A 13,639-nucleotide genomic window follows, 5' to 3' on the forward strand; every position below is an offset into this window, starting at 1 on the left:
GAGCGAGGTAAAATCATATGATTCACTGTGAACATGCTCAGTTTAGTCCTGAACCCTCATGTGAAAAAGCAAGTCCCCGTGATAAACTCTGCAGATTCTATTGACAGAAATCTGATTTTGAGGTAAGAAAGTAATTATTTTGACAAAATTTGTTTTCGTGATGGCTTTGTAGTTCCATTCACCGAACTTATATCAGGTTTATAACCAGTCTGTGTAGAGATATTTGATGCAAGTTAGCAATGCTAAAGTTTTAACATTTAGCTAAAATGGAAGCTAGCTAATGGCTGCAAGGGTCAGGGTTAGTTGTAACAACTTGTGAAAAAATGTTACAACTAAACCTGACTAAAACTTGATGTTTTGGTAAATGTTTTCTTTTACTTTCAGCATGCCTAGATCACAGAAAAGAAAGACAGACAGGGGAGTACCTCTCCACACTTTGAAAAGAGCATCAAATGATGTAACAGAGCAGGGGAAATCAATCAGATTGGTTGCAAAGTTGTATGGCATATGTCATGTGACGCTGTGCAGATTCTGCAGAGAGAAATAGTAGCTACTGGGGAAGGGGTCTTGTAGGCTTCCGTAGCGGAAACGAAACATTTTTCTGCCCTGCCTAAAAAAACTGCTGGAAAGAAGCAAAAGCCAAAACAAACCACACTGAACAACAACACATTTTTGACTGCCTTCATGACATGTGAACGCCGGTGTGGAGGTAATACTTACTGACTTTATTGTCCCCATGGGGACATTTTGTTGCAGTGTCATGTACACATTTAAAGTGGCATTTAAATACAAAACAAAATTGACAATACAACTTTCATAACAGTTACATACCAATAAATAAAAAAAGAATACTAAATATAATAAATAAAGAAATAAAGCATTTTTTTTAAAGACTGCTGGCCTTACGGAGTTGATAGGAACATTAGCCCGAGCTATTTAGGAGGGATATCACACCTGGCACAAATGATTGTCTAGTTCTGTTTTTCCTGCTGAGGGGTGCCCTATACCTGCGCCCAGAGTGGAGTAGTTCAAAGTCCAGGTACAGGGGGTGGCTTGGGTCTAAAATGATTTTGTGAGCCTTACGGAGGGCCCTGACCTTAAAGATCTCATCCAGGCCTGACTGTTTAACTCCAAGTACCTTGCTTGCTGTGGTAATAATTCTTCTCAACGTATTTCTCTGGCTTACAGTGGCATTGCCAAACCAACAAACAAAACAAAAAGTTAAAATACTCTCAATAAAAGATTTGTAAAACAGAGTCAATATAGTACAGTCTACATTAAAAGATCCCATCTTTTTGAGAAAGTACAGTCTCTGTTGGCTCTTTTTGTAGATCAGGTCTGTACATTTACTCCTCTGAAGCTTATTGTCCAAGAGGACACCCAGATATTTGTATTCCTCTACAATCTCTATGTTCTGACCACTGACAGATGTTGCAGAGGTAGGTGTTGTACGCTTCCTGAAGTCTATGCACATCTCTTTGGTCTTAGCTACAATGCTGTTACAGTCACCGCAACAGCCCTAGTTATAGCTAGGGTTACTGCTGTAAGTACAATGTATTACCATTCTAGGGTTAGAGTTAGGGAAGGGGTTAGGGTTAAGATTAGAGCTAGGGTTATTGATATAATTACAATGTAATGTAGTTTACGAAAGTTCAATCAGGATGGCTGGTCTGAATGCTCGTTTAACTTCATCCAGTCAGCATAACATAATTCACTTTGTTTACTATTTTACGGCATAGTGGGAATGAAGACAAACGTATCATCATCAGCATAGCGTCTTGTTTTTTCTCCTCTTTCCTATTAGCCATGTGCAAAATGCCATTCACCTATTTACCTTATAACCTATAAGCATGACAAAATATTGTTCATTCCTCACGCTTGCTGTTTAACCTATGGGCTCCCTCTGGCAATTATCACATTCCTCTCTCTCAACCAATGGGAGAAGGGTGCAATTAGGGGCCTTTTCTGATAAAGGCGTTCCTTGATATCAAGCTACACCCATTGATGCTCGCTATTGGTCTGTGGCCTTTCTTTTGCATCGGGGACAACAGCTGTTGACAACTGTAGCATTGTAGCAAAGCCTAACCCTAACCCTTTTCCTAACCTTAACCTCAGTCTCCTAACCTGCGACGCTAATTCACCTAACCTGCTGCGTTAATTATCCTAACCTGCTATGTAAACAATGCATCTGTGTCGAAAAACCATCAGTCTCATAACACCGAAACTGACCATTGACAGGTATCAATGGCCATTTCCTGATATCAGGGAACACCCACATCAAGAAACACCCCGAATTGCGTTCTGAAATTACACCATATTCACCAATGGCCATAAATCTTTGGATTTATTTATATGTCAACTACCTGTCATCACATTATCTGGCTCCGAGGATCTTCCCGCGGAGACGAGGCCATTCCCGAAACGATTTAATAAAATGTCATATTGCATTCCATCTTTGTTGTTCATTCAGTTAAGCCTGTACTCAAGTGAATTACCATTCTAGGTTTAGGGTTAGTACTTTCAATTTAACCACTGGTCATTAATCATCTTCTAGTCACACCCAATCTCTACAGCTTTAGTTATTGCCTAAAACAGATGTGCTGCTTTCACCTATCCTGTGACTTCAAATTAGTGTAAATGAAGGAGATGAAGCCAGTAAGCCACTACAGACAATGGAGATGTGCCCAGTGTGTGCCGGTGTATGTGACAATAAAACCTTAAAAAAAATGTTGGACTTGTATGGGTGTGGTTTGGTCTCACCTGTGTGAGTGATGTGCAGAGCGGGTTGTGGAGCGTGGTGCAGACCGGGCGCTGCGTACGCTGTGTGTGTCTATGTCGGGAACAGGAGGACACACACTACCACCGTCCACCTCGTTTTCTGGCTTCAGGCTGGGACGGCTGCCCCTCTTTTCCATCCGCATCCTGGGATTCAACACACACAACTGTTCATTTTACACATCAGCCTGTGGTGTGTGTGTGATACATCAGTGTGTGTGCGTGTGTGTCTGTGTGTACGCGTGTGTGTCGCAGGGTTGGGTACACTCTTAGAAAAAAAGGGTTCCAAAAGGGTTCTTAAGCTGTCCCCATAGGATAACCCTTTTTGGTTCCAGGTAGAACTCTTTTTGGTTCCAGGTAGAACTCTTTTTGGTTCCAGGTAGAACTCTTTTTGGTTTCAGGTAGAACATGGAACCAAAAAGGAATCTTCCAAAGGGTTCTCCTATGGGAACAGCCAAAGAACCCTTTTAGATTCTAGATAGCACCTTTTTTTCTAAGACTGTAGTAATTGATTACATTACGTAATCAGATTACACAAATTAAGTAGCTGTAATCAGTCCAGATGCTGATTACATTTTGGATTACTTAATCAAATATCAATATGATAATGTGATAAATATTTGTCTCATTGGAGTCCAGAAAACGGTGTGTTGAGTGGCCAGTGGGCCAGGTGTGTCCTTGAAGCCTACTAACCCAACCAGTCAGAATGCAATGGGAAACACATTCTCTGATGTTGGACCATTCTCCACCTGCCTGTGTCGTGGGCTAGTCATCGTGTTAACTCTGTGCAGTGATCTTCTCCTGTGTCATTGATTAAATTGTAAATTGCCAATCTGTCATTTGCAACTTGAATTAACCCAGCTCAACCTTGTGTGTGTACATACAGTGCGTGTGTGTATGTGTTTTTCTCACCCTTTCCCTTTCCTCTTGGCACCATCCACCAGGTTCCTTACGGTGCTTCTTCCTGATTTGGACGTGTCAGGCCTCTCAGGTGTGTGGATTGTGTCGCCTGGCGCTGGAGACTTCCTGTGGGGGCTTCCAGCGGGGCTGCTCAGGATAGACTGTTTGACAACATCACTGCTGAGCACCGCCCCCTGGTCAAACCGCTTGGATCGCTCCTCCAGGAACCACTCCCCGGTCACTACCTTCAGCTCTCTGTCAATCAGAGACACCATCAGACAGGGAACCCTGACCTCTGACCTCTGACCCCTGTACAATAAACTAACCTCCTCCTGGCTTTAACTGTCTCTAAAGGTGATGTCAAAACGCCCTGAAAAGTGATTAATAACAAATAGGAGGCATCTGTCGCTCATAAAAAAATACTCACACACTCACACAAAGACATAACTGTTACTCGTGCTAAACCATGGCCTGATGCCTTTGCCCAGACTCACGAGACTTTGGCGCAGATGGAGCACTTCCACTGCTTTCCTTTAGGGGGCATTACGCGGCAGTCGCTGCAGACACGCTGTAGGCACTCCTCACAGAGCTCCCCACGGTCGAAGATCAGGCCCAGGCCCTTCAGGCAGCGGGCACATTGACGCTCCCCAACCTCCTGGGGGCAGCGTGAACCCTTACGCCTGATCTCCACCAGCTCATTCTTCAGCTTCCTACAACAGGGAGAAACAGAGGAAGAACACTTATTAAGTTTGTCATTGTCACTAATGATTATGACCATGATTGTAGTAGTTGTGATGCTGTGGTCGTATTGTGATTGTAGAGGTACAAAAAATGATGATTACGATAAAAAAAATGTATCATCAACATCAGTGGCGACCTGTCATTCAGGGCATGTGAGCCCCACCTGCTCAGCTGGAAAAAATACAAATTATTAAAATATATATATATATCATTTTTTGTTGTTGCCTGTTTTGCATGTTACTTTGGCATTAATACGTGTTCCATATCATTTACATTAGAAGTGCCCATCCAAAAAGGCTCAAGATCATTGGCCACAAATAAAATGACGTCAAATCACAATATATCTACAGTAACTTTGATTGGCAAGCTAGCAGTCATCATCATGAATCAAGTCGACAATCTACAGGCAAATGCTTTTTAGTCCTTGTCATATGAAGAGAAATAATGACGAGAAATGTCAGTTAAAACGTGCTCATCGGTGCTCATCAGCCATAAACATTACACAACAAATTGGAATTCGCAAATTCAACAATTAGTGGTTTGTGAAGGAATCAGTGGCTAACTGCAAGTGTTGCAAAGCAATCACTAGCCTGTTATTCAGTGGAGAGGGTGTGTGGTCCAAGTCTGAGTTGAAGGGTCTCTTTTCCAAGCTTAAAAGGATAAACATTCACATGCAACACCATGAGACAGAAAAGGTGGAATACATTGGCCATGATGTCAATCCAGCATGACTTCTGCAGCTTTCAAAACAACTGGAACCTCGGAACCGGGAAATCTCAGACTTCAGTGAGTTCAAGACAACTGGGAACTCGGGGAAAAAACTAGCTCCGACTGGGAAAATAAGTTTTGAACTGTCATCCAACTGAGAATTCCATGTCGGGAACTCGGGCCTCATTCTAGAGCGCCGACCTGAAGAACACAGAGTTCCCAGTTGTTTTGAAAGCACCATAAATCCAGAGAATGTCAGACTTTGATGACAAAGTTTGATGACAAAATTTGCCCACAAGAAGGAACGCCGTGCCACTTTCCTGTTCAAGTGAGCACAGCACAACAAGGTAGGTCCAAAAATGTATTATATGCTGCTGCATAAATGATATATTATGCCAGGGAGATATGTATACTGTAGCTAAGAAAGTAATACTAAATGTATGTGGTGTTGTAAGCTGTTAGTAGCCCATGTGCCTCACCCTAATAATTTGTTCCCTTTCCCGCTCATGACTTAACCTACTGTTCTGACTTGGTGGTGCACATTTTAGAGAAATTTCATCATCAAATCATTTTATAACATTTTTGACATGCGTTTTTCTGGATTTTTTTGTTGTTATTCTGTCTCTCACTGTTCAAATAAACCTACCATTAAAATTATAGACTGATCATTTCTTTGTCAGTGGGCAAACGTACAAAATCAGCAGGGGATCAAATACTTTTTTCCCTCTCCGTACATGCTAAAATTGCTACTGATCATCATCTTCATCAAGGAAAGTGTAGTAGTAGATGTATGGTTGTAGTGTATCGTATAATGATGATAATGATGAAGACTTATTCTGCCCTCACCGTATCCTCTTCTCCTCTCGCTTCCTCAGTTTCTCATCTTTCTGCAGGACACTGAGGATCATCTCTCTCTCATGCTCCAGCAGGAACGAGAGGTTCAGCTCCTCAGCACTCTTCTCCATTGGTTCGTGACTCTCGAAACCAACCACTCAGAGAAACCGAGGCGATGCAGGAAGAGTGGTCACATGCAGGGCGTTCCGAGTGCAGCTACATGACCTCACTGAGTGTTCCGTTAAGGTTCCGTTAACGTTTTGTTAGCATTATCATGGTTTCTATGTGTGAAGCAAGACGTTCTCCACGTTCCCCGCGGTTTCTCTGTGTTCTTCTCCTTATCTTGTTTCTCTCTGGCGTCTCATACAAACCTCCAATCACACAGCAGTTACTCTATCCCCAGAGACTTGTCCACAGCCATTCTGATCCTGTTCAAAACACAACACAACACAAACTGCTGTTAGGGAATATTTCTGAAGTGAGAGACTGTGGCTGACCCTTGATGTTAGAGTCTGGTCTCACTTCCTATTGAGCTCATAGTTAATCTGCTGGTCTAATCACATTGCCACAGTGTTGAAGCTCTTATGAACAGACAGTTGATGTTGATTGTCAGCAGGATTACCATAATAACTTCTACAGTCTGACAGCCCCTGACCATCCCCACATCACCCAGTCAGTCTGACCTTGTCTCACACTCCGGGCTTATCACACCATCACCTTAATACAGCAATCACGCTATACCAGTTAACCTTATCAAATCACCTGCCAAATAAGTCTAATAGTGGCTTATACTCATTTAAGACAGCCCTAATGGCTACACACATGCATTCAAGCCCCCGTGCACGCACGCACGCACACACACACGCACGCATGCACGCACGCGCACACACACACACACACACACGCGCAAACAGTGTTAATTTGCGTGCACCTGTCCTCTCCACTGATAATAAGTCCACTGGGTACTTGGCGTTCAGCGGCGGTGCAAATGTCAGCCCATCCCCCTGTTGCAGTGCACCATGGGAATGCTAACTGGCTCATTACTGCATGCCACTGTCAACACTGAGTCCTGCTGTTATTTCAATATTTCAAAGACACACACACACACACCCCCACACACACACACACACACACACTGAATGGTCTTCTTTGATTGGTTCTAAAAGCAAAAGTATTCAGACGTTTTTGTCTATACAGCAGCTGTGCTATCTGTGTTGAGCCTGTAGTTGAGAAGAAACTGATTGCCTTTCCCAATTCGTTTCAGCAACATTCATCATACGTTTGTTGTCTAATCTATATGCACCCTCTATCCTGCTGGGGGGAGATAGATACGGAAAGGAATACGGTATAATGATTTTGTTACGCTTTGATCGTTCTCTGAATTACAACGGATAATAATTGTGACTAAAGTGTCATAGGTTTATCCTCTTATGATTCAGCTTTTCAAGGGCAGATGCTGTGTTTTTAAGTGGGGGATGGAGGAATAAAATAATACAGGACAGACAGGTCAGAGAAGAGGAGGAAGGACTGAGGGTGAAAAAGACAGAGAGATTGATGTAGATAGAAGTGGAGGAATTAATCAGGGGGTAGACAGACTGAAAGGAAGGTGGGAGAAGGGAAAGATGGAGGAGAGATAACATGGGGAATAAAAAAAAGAGATAAACCAAGGACAGAGTGAGAGAATGGAAGACAACAAACAAGAGAGAGAGAAGTTGCAAAATGTACAATGTCTTCTGTCTCCTCCAACTAGAGGGGTGTGAACAGTTTGCGTCATGAACAGTTCTTGTGCCCATAGAAATAGACGTGGCACGTGCCCAGGATGTTCCCCAATGCTGGAAGGGGCCTCTGAGGGAAAAAGTTTAGGAACCCCTGCAATAAAGAACATTTCTTAATATGTAGATCCTTTTAAAGAACCATAGAGAGTTTTTTATTCTGGTCAGCCGTATTATAAAATTATTAAAATTCTATAGGTGTTACTATTGCATTAATTGAAAAGTTTAATCATGTGAGCTACCTCTGGAACAGCTGGGGGTTCCCGAGAAGAGAATTGCAAACCACTGAGTGATTTAGTCAACCATTCTCAATTAACACAAAGTCTTTCACAAGACACTGTCACTGGCCATAGTCATACATTATATGACATAATATAACACATTAGATAAACTGGAATGGCACTCTCACTCACACTTGCATTAAAAAGAGCAAATCAAATCAAATTGAATTGTGCGTGTGTGCGTGTGTATGCACACTACATGGCCAAATGTATGTGGACACCTGCTCGTCGAAAATCATGGTCGTTAATATGGAGTAGGTCCCCCCTTTGCTGCTATAACAGCATCCACTCTTCTGGGAAGGCATTCCACTAGATGTTGGAATATTGCTGCGGGGACTTGCTTCCATTCATATCTCTATCTTAAACTGACTGATTTTTATGGGAAATGCTTTATTATGCCAATTAGATTTATGCGGGGGTGCGGACAGGGGGGTTTTGCGGGCCTGCCTCAGGGGGTTTTGACCTCTGGGGGTTTTGCGGGCCTGCCTGCTCTGCTCAGAGAAGAAGGGGAAGGAGCAGATGGGCTGAGAATGGAGAGGAGAAAAAACACAAGGAAATCAAGATAGCAGTGGCAGCTGTAAAAATAACTAATCCAAACACGGCAGAAAGCTTACACAATATGATGCCCCATCACCTTATTAATTCAATCACTTAGATAGCAAGTTAAACTTAGAATTCTGTGTCTTCCACGCAGAAAAATATAAAAACGCATAAGAAATATCTTGCAGTGTTTTGTAAACGCAGATCTAAAATGCTTCTTATTGTAATTTCTGCTTGGCATCAGACAAATTGTGTGCTTCAGTTGCACTTCTAAACCCAGATGACAATTCACAAACAGGCATTCTATCAGCAGACAATGCTCTGACTGATGTCTAGCTACTTTTCTCCAGTACTTTTCTCAGGTGTAGCCAGCCTATTTTTCTCTGGTAAAATGCAAGATTAATTTAAGCAAAACTCAAATGTGAACCCTTTAAATACACAGCTGGACTCACCTGCTCCCGCTTTCTCCTGTTGTGCTATTTAAAAACAAACACGTGACTGGCTTAACTGTTCTGGGTAACTACATAAGCTTTATAATGTAAAATAATGAGACAGGTGAAATGAAGACCGCGATCTGCTTTATCTCCTAACGTATTGTACAAGTTGACTGCAGGTATTCACTTCAAAAACAGCTACAAATGTTTAAATGTACTGAAAACCTTCAAAGAAATTCTTTCAATGGTACTGACGGTACTGAAAAACCATCCAGTGGCTATTTCCAAATACCCTGGTATACGGTATATACCGTATAGGTATACCGCCAAAGCCTACATAGAACCATCACCCTTCCCAAAGCACCCTTGAGGAACCCACATTTTTGTGTGTGTAATGAAGACGCACAGCCACCTCCAGCACATTTGTCTCAGCCCAGACACTGAGCTGCTTGTGATCAGCATATCAAGTGGCACTGCGCTGCTCCTCCACAACAACTGATGGATGAATCAATAACCTGACACTAAATGGCTGTTTGGTTGAGCGACAGACACTGAACATCAACAAGGTTTACCTTTGGTTTGAGTCGATCTAAGAATCAAACAGTACAATGAACTGAAGCATTTCTCCTGGATTCTGAAGACACACACACTTCACAGTGTACACCATGAGTTAGCATATCATGCTTCACTTGTGGGGAATTCTTTGAGTTACTCAGAAATGTTTTCCGCCAAGATTATATCTGCAATGTCTTGTGTATTTAAACATGTGTGTGCAATGTATTCCAACTTTGTGAGATCAAGGGTGTGTATGGATGAGTGAGAGTGTGTGTGTGTGTATGTTCGTGTGTATGTATGTGTGTGTATGTGCACCAGTGTGTGTGCAGTCTGTGTACCCTCTTATACGGCAGGACTTAAGTAGCACTGTGCCTTTGTTTCTCTCTGACTTAGGGGGAAGCCAAGCAAATATAGTTAAGCAATAAGGTGTGTGGTATATGGCCAATGTACCACGGCTAAGGGCTGTTCTTAAGCACAATGCAATGCGGAGTGCCTGGATACAGCCCTTAACCGTGGTATATTGGCCATATACCACAAACTCCCGCGGTGCCTTATTTCTAGTAGAAACTGATTGCCAACGTAGTTAAAGCAGTATTAATAAATGTTTGGTCATACACGGGACATGCGGTCTGATATACACTACATTACCAAAAGTATCTGGACACCTGCTCGTCGAACATCTCATTCCAAAATCATGGGTATTAATATGGAGTTGGTCCCCCCTTTGATGCTATAACAGCCTCCACTCTTCTGGGAAGGCTTTCCACTAGATGTTGGAACATTGTGCGGAGACTTGCTGCCATTTAGCCACAGGAGCATTAGTGACGTAGGGCACTGATGTTGGGCGATTAGGCCTGGCTCACAGTCAGCGTTTCAATTCATCCCAAAGGTGTTTGAAGGGGTAAGGGCTCTGTGCAGGCCAGTCAAGTTTTTCGATACTGATCTCGACAACCATTTCTGAATGGACCTCGCTTTGTGCACGGGGTATTGTCATGCTGAAACAGGAAAGGGTCTTCCCCAAACTGTTGCCACAATGTTGGAAGCACAGAATCGTCTAGAATGTCATTGTATGCTGTAGCGTTAAGATTTCCCTTCAATGGAACTGGCGCCGGAGAAGAAGGCAGACGTTTTACATGTCCCCAACCGATTGTGTTTTTTGGTTCATTTACTTGCGTTGTTTATAACTTATTTTTTACTTATTTTGTACATAATGTTGCCGCTACCGTCTCTTATGACCGAAAATAACTTCTGGACATCAGGACTGCGATTACTCACCACGGACTGGCAGAATCCTTTTTTGCCTTTAACAAGTCTGACGAGCCCGCCGCGAACAATATACAGCTTTCTCGGGAACAGGCCCAGATCCCCGTGATTTGCGTGAAGAGGAGATGGAGAAAAAGGGTCCAGAGGGCGGGCTGCCTTCTGAGAATTCGTAGGCGATTGAATAAACCCCCACTTACTTCAATTCTGCTTGCAAACTTGCAATCTTTGGAGAATGAAATCGATGACCTACGCACAAGATTAAACTACCAACGGGACATTCAAAACTGTAATATCTTATGCTTCACGGAGTCGTGGCTGAACGACGACACCATCAACATACAGCTTACTGGTTATACACTGTACTGGCAGGATAGAACAGCGGCGTCTGGTAAGACAAGGGGCGGCGGACTATGTATTTTTGTAAATAACAGCTGGTGCACGATATCTAAGGAAGTCTTGAGCTATTGCTCGCCTGAGGTAGAGTATCTCATGATACGCTGTAGACCACACTATCAACCTAGAGAGTTTTTATCTGTATTTTTTGTAGCTGTTTACATACAACCACAGTCAGAGGCAGGCACTAAGACAGCATTGAATGAGCTGTATTCGCTATAAGCAAACAAGAAAACGCTCACCCAGAGGCGGCGCTCCTAATAACCGGGGACTTTAATGCAGGGAAACTTAAATCAGTTTTACCAACTTTCTATCAGCATGTTAGATGTGCAACCAGAGGAAAAAAGAAACTCTGGACCACCTTTACTCCACACACAGAGACGCATACAAAGCTCTCCCTCGCCCTCCATTTTGCAAATCTGACCATAATTCTATCCTTCTGATTCCTGCTTACAAGCAAAAATTAAAGCAGGAAGCACCAGTGACTAGATCAATAAAAAAGTGGTCAGATGAAGCAGGACTGTTTTGCTAGCACAGACTGGAATATGTTCCGGGATTGCTCCGATGGCATTGAGGAGTACACCACATCAGTCATTGGCTTCATCAATAAGTGCGTTGATGACGTCGTCCTCACAGTAACCGAATGTAAATACCCCAACCAGAAGCCATGGATTACAGACAACATCTGCACTGAGCTAAAGGCTAGAGCTGCTGCTTTCAAGGAGCGGGACTCTAACCCGGAAGCTTATAAGAAATCCCGCGATGCCCTCTGACGAACCATCAAACAGGCAAAGCGTCAATACAGGACTAAGATCGAATCGTACTACACCGGCTCTGACGCTCGTCAGATGTGGCAGGGCTTGCAAACCATTACAGACTACAAAGGGAAGGACAGCCCGAGAGCTGCCCAGTGACACGATCCTACCAGACGAGCTAAACTACTTCTATGCTCGCTTCGAGGCAAATAACACTGAAACACGCATTAGAGCACCAGCTGTTCCGGAAGACTGTGTGATCACGCTTTCCGCAGCCGATGTGAGTAAGACCTTTAAACAGGTCAACATTCACAAGGCCGTAGGGCCAGATGGGTTACCAGGATGTGTACTCCGAGCATACACTGACCAACTGGCAGGTGTCTTCACTGACATTTTCAACCTCTCCCTGTCTGAGTCTGTAATACCAACATGTCTCAAGCAGACCACCATAGTCCCTGTGCCCAAGAACACCAAGGTAAACTGCCTAAATGACTACCGACCCGTAGAAAGGCTGGTCATGGCTCACATATACACCATTATCCCAAAAACCCTAGACCCACTCCAATTTGAATACCACCCCAACAGATCCACAGATGATGCAATCTCTATTGCACTCCACACTGCCCTTTCCCACCTGGACAAAAGGAACACCTATATGAGAATGCTATTCATTGACTACAGCTCAGCGTTCAACACCATAGTGCCCTCAAAAATCATCTATAAACTAAGGACCCTGGGACTAAACACCTCCCTCTGCAACTGGATCCTGGACTTCCTGACGGGCTGCCCCCAGGTGGTAAGGGTAGGTAACAACACATCCGCCATGCTGATCCTCAACACAGGGTCCCCTCAGGGGTGCGTGCTCAGTCCCCTCAAGTACTCCCTGTTCACTCATGACTGCACGGCCAGGCACGACTCCAACACCATCATTAAGTTTGCCGATGACACAACAGTGGTAGGCCTGATCACCGCCAACGACGAGGCAGCCTATAGGGAGGAGATCAGAGACCTGGCCGTGTGGTGCCAGGACAACAACCTCTCCCTCAACGTGATCAAGACAAAGGAGATGATTGTGGACTACAGGAAAAAAAGGACCGGGCACGCCCCTAATCTCATCAATGGGGCTGCAGTGGAGCAGGTTGAGAGCTTCAAGTTCCTTGGTGTCCACATCACCAACAAACTAACATGGTCCAAGCACACCAAGACAGTCATGAAGAGGGCACGACACAACTTATTCCCCCTCAGTAGACTGAAAAGATTTGGCATGGGTCCTCAGATCCTCAAAAGGTTCCACAGCTGCACCATCAAGAGCATCCTGACTGGTTGCATCACTGCCTGGTATGGCAACTGCTCGGCCTCTGACCGCAAGGCACTACAGAGGGTAGTGCGAACGGCCCAGTACATCACTGGCGCCAAGCTTCCAGCCACCCAGGACCTCTATACCAGGCGGTGTCCGAGGAAGGCCCTAAAAATTGTCAAAGACTCCAGCCACCCTAGTCATAGACTGTCCTCTCTGCTACCGCATGACAAGCGGTACCGGAGCGCCAAGTCTAGGTCCAAGAGGCTTCTAAACAGCTTCTACCCCAACCCATAAGACTCCTGAACACCTAATCAAATGGCTACCCAGACTATTTGCATTGACCTCCGTCCCCCTCTTTTACACTGCTGCTACTCTCTGCTGTTATCAT

At 44.0% G+C, this 13,639-nt stretch overlaps 1 protein-coding gene across 5 annotated transcripts in view; it reads right to left on the minus strand.

The window, feature by feature from the left end:
* LOC115156309 (synaptotagmin-like protein 5) overlaps positions 1 to 13,639 on the minus strand; it is a 66,803-nt gene that overhangs the window by 17,522 nt on the left and 35,642 nt on the right. For 4 of the 5 annotated variants that reach the window (XM_029703767.1, XM_029703768.1, XM_029703764.1 and 1 more), the window contains exons 1-4: positions 5,971 to 6,408; positions 4,170 to 4,385; positions 3,688 to 3,930; positions 2,761 to 2,922 (exon numbers count right to left, since the gene is read on the minus strand). In XM_029703767.1, the coding sequence (XP_029559627.1) occupies positions 2,761 to 2,922; positions 3,688 to 3,930; positions 4,170 to 4,385; positions 5,971 to 6,089 (740 nt within the window). In that variant the 5' untranslated portion in view covers positions 6,090 to 6,408. Of the gene's footprint in view, positions 1 to 2,760; positions 2,923 to 3,687; positions 3,931 to 4,169; positions 4,386 to 5,970; positions 6,409 to 13,639 lie in introns of those variants that run through there. The other variant, XM_029703765.1, reaches the window with a different exon arrangement.

The sequence above is a fragment of the Salmo trutta genome, chromosome 20, assembly GCF_901001165.1.
Source record: "Salmo trutta chromosome 20, fSalTru1.1, whole genome shotgun sequence".
Lineage (NCBI taxonomy): Eukaryota > Metazoa > Chordata > Actinopteri > Salmoniformes > Salmonidae > Salmo > Salmo trutta.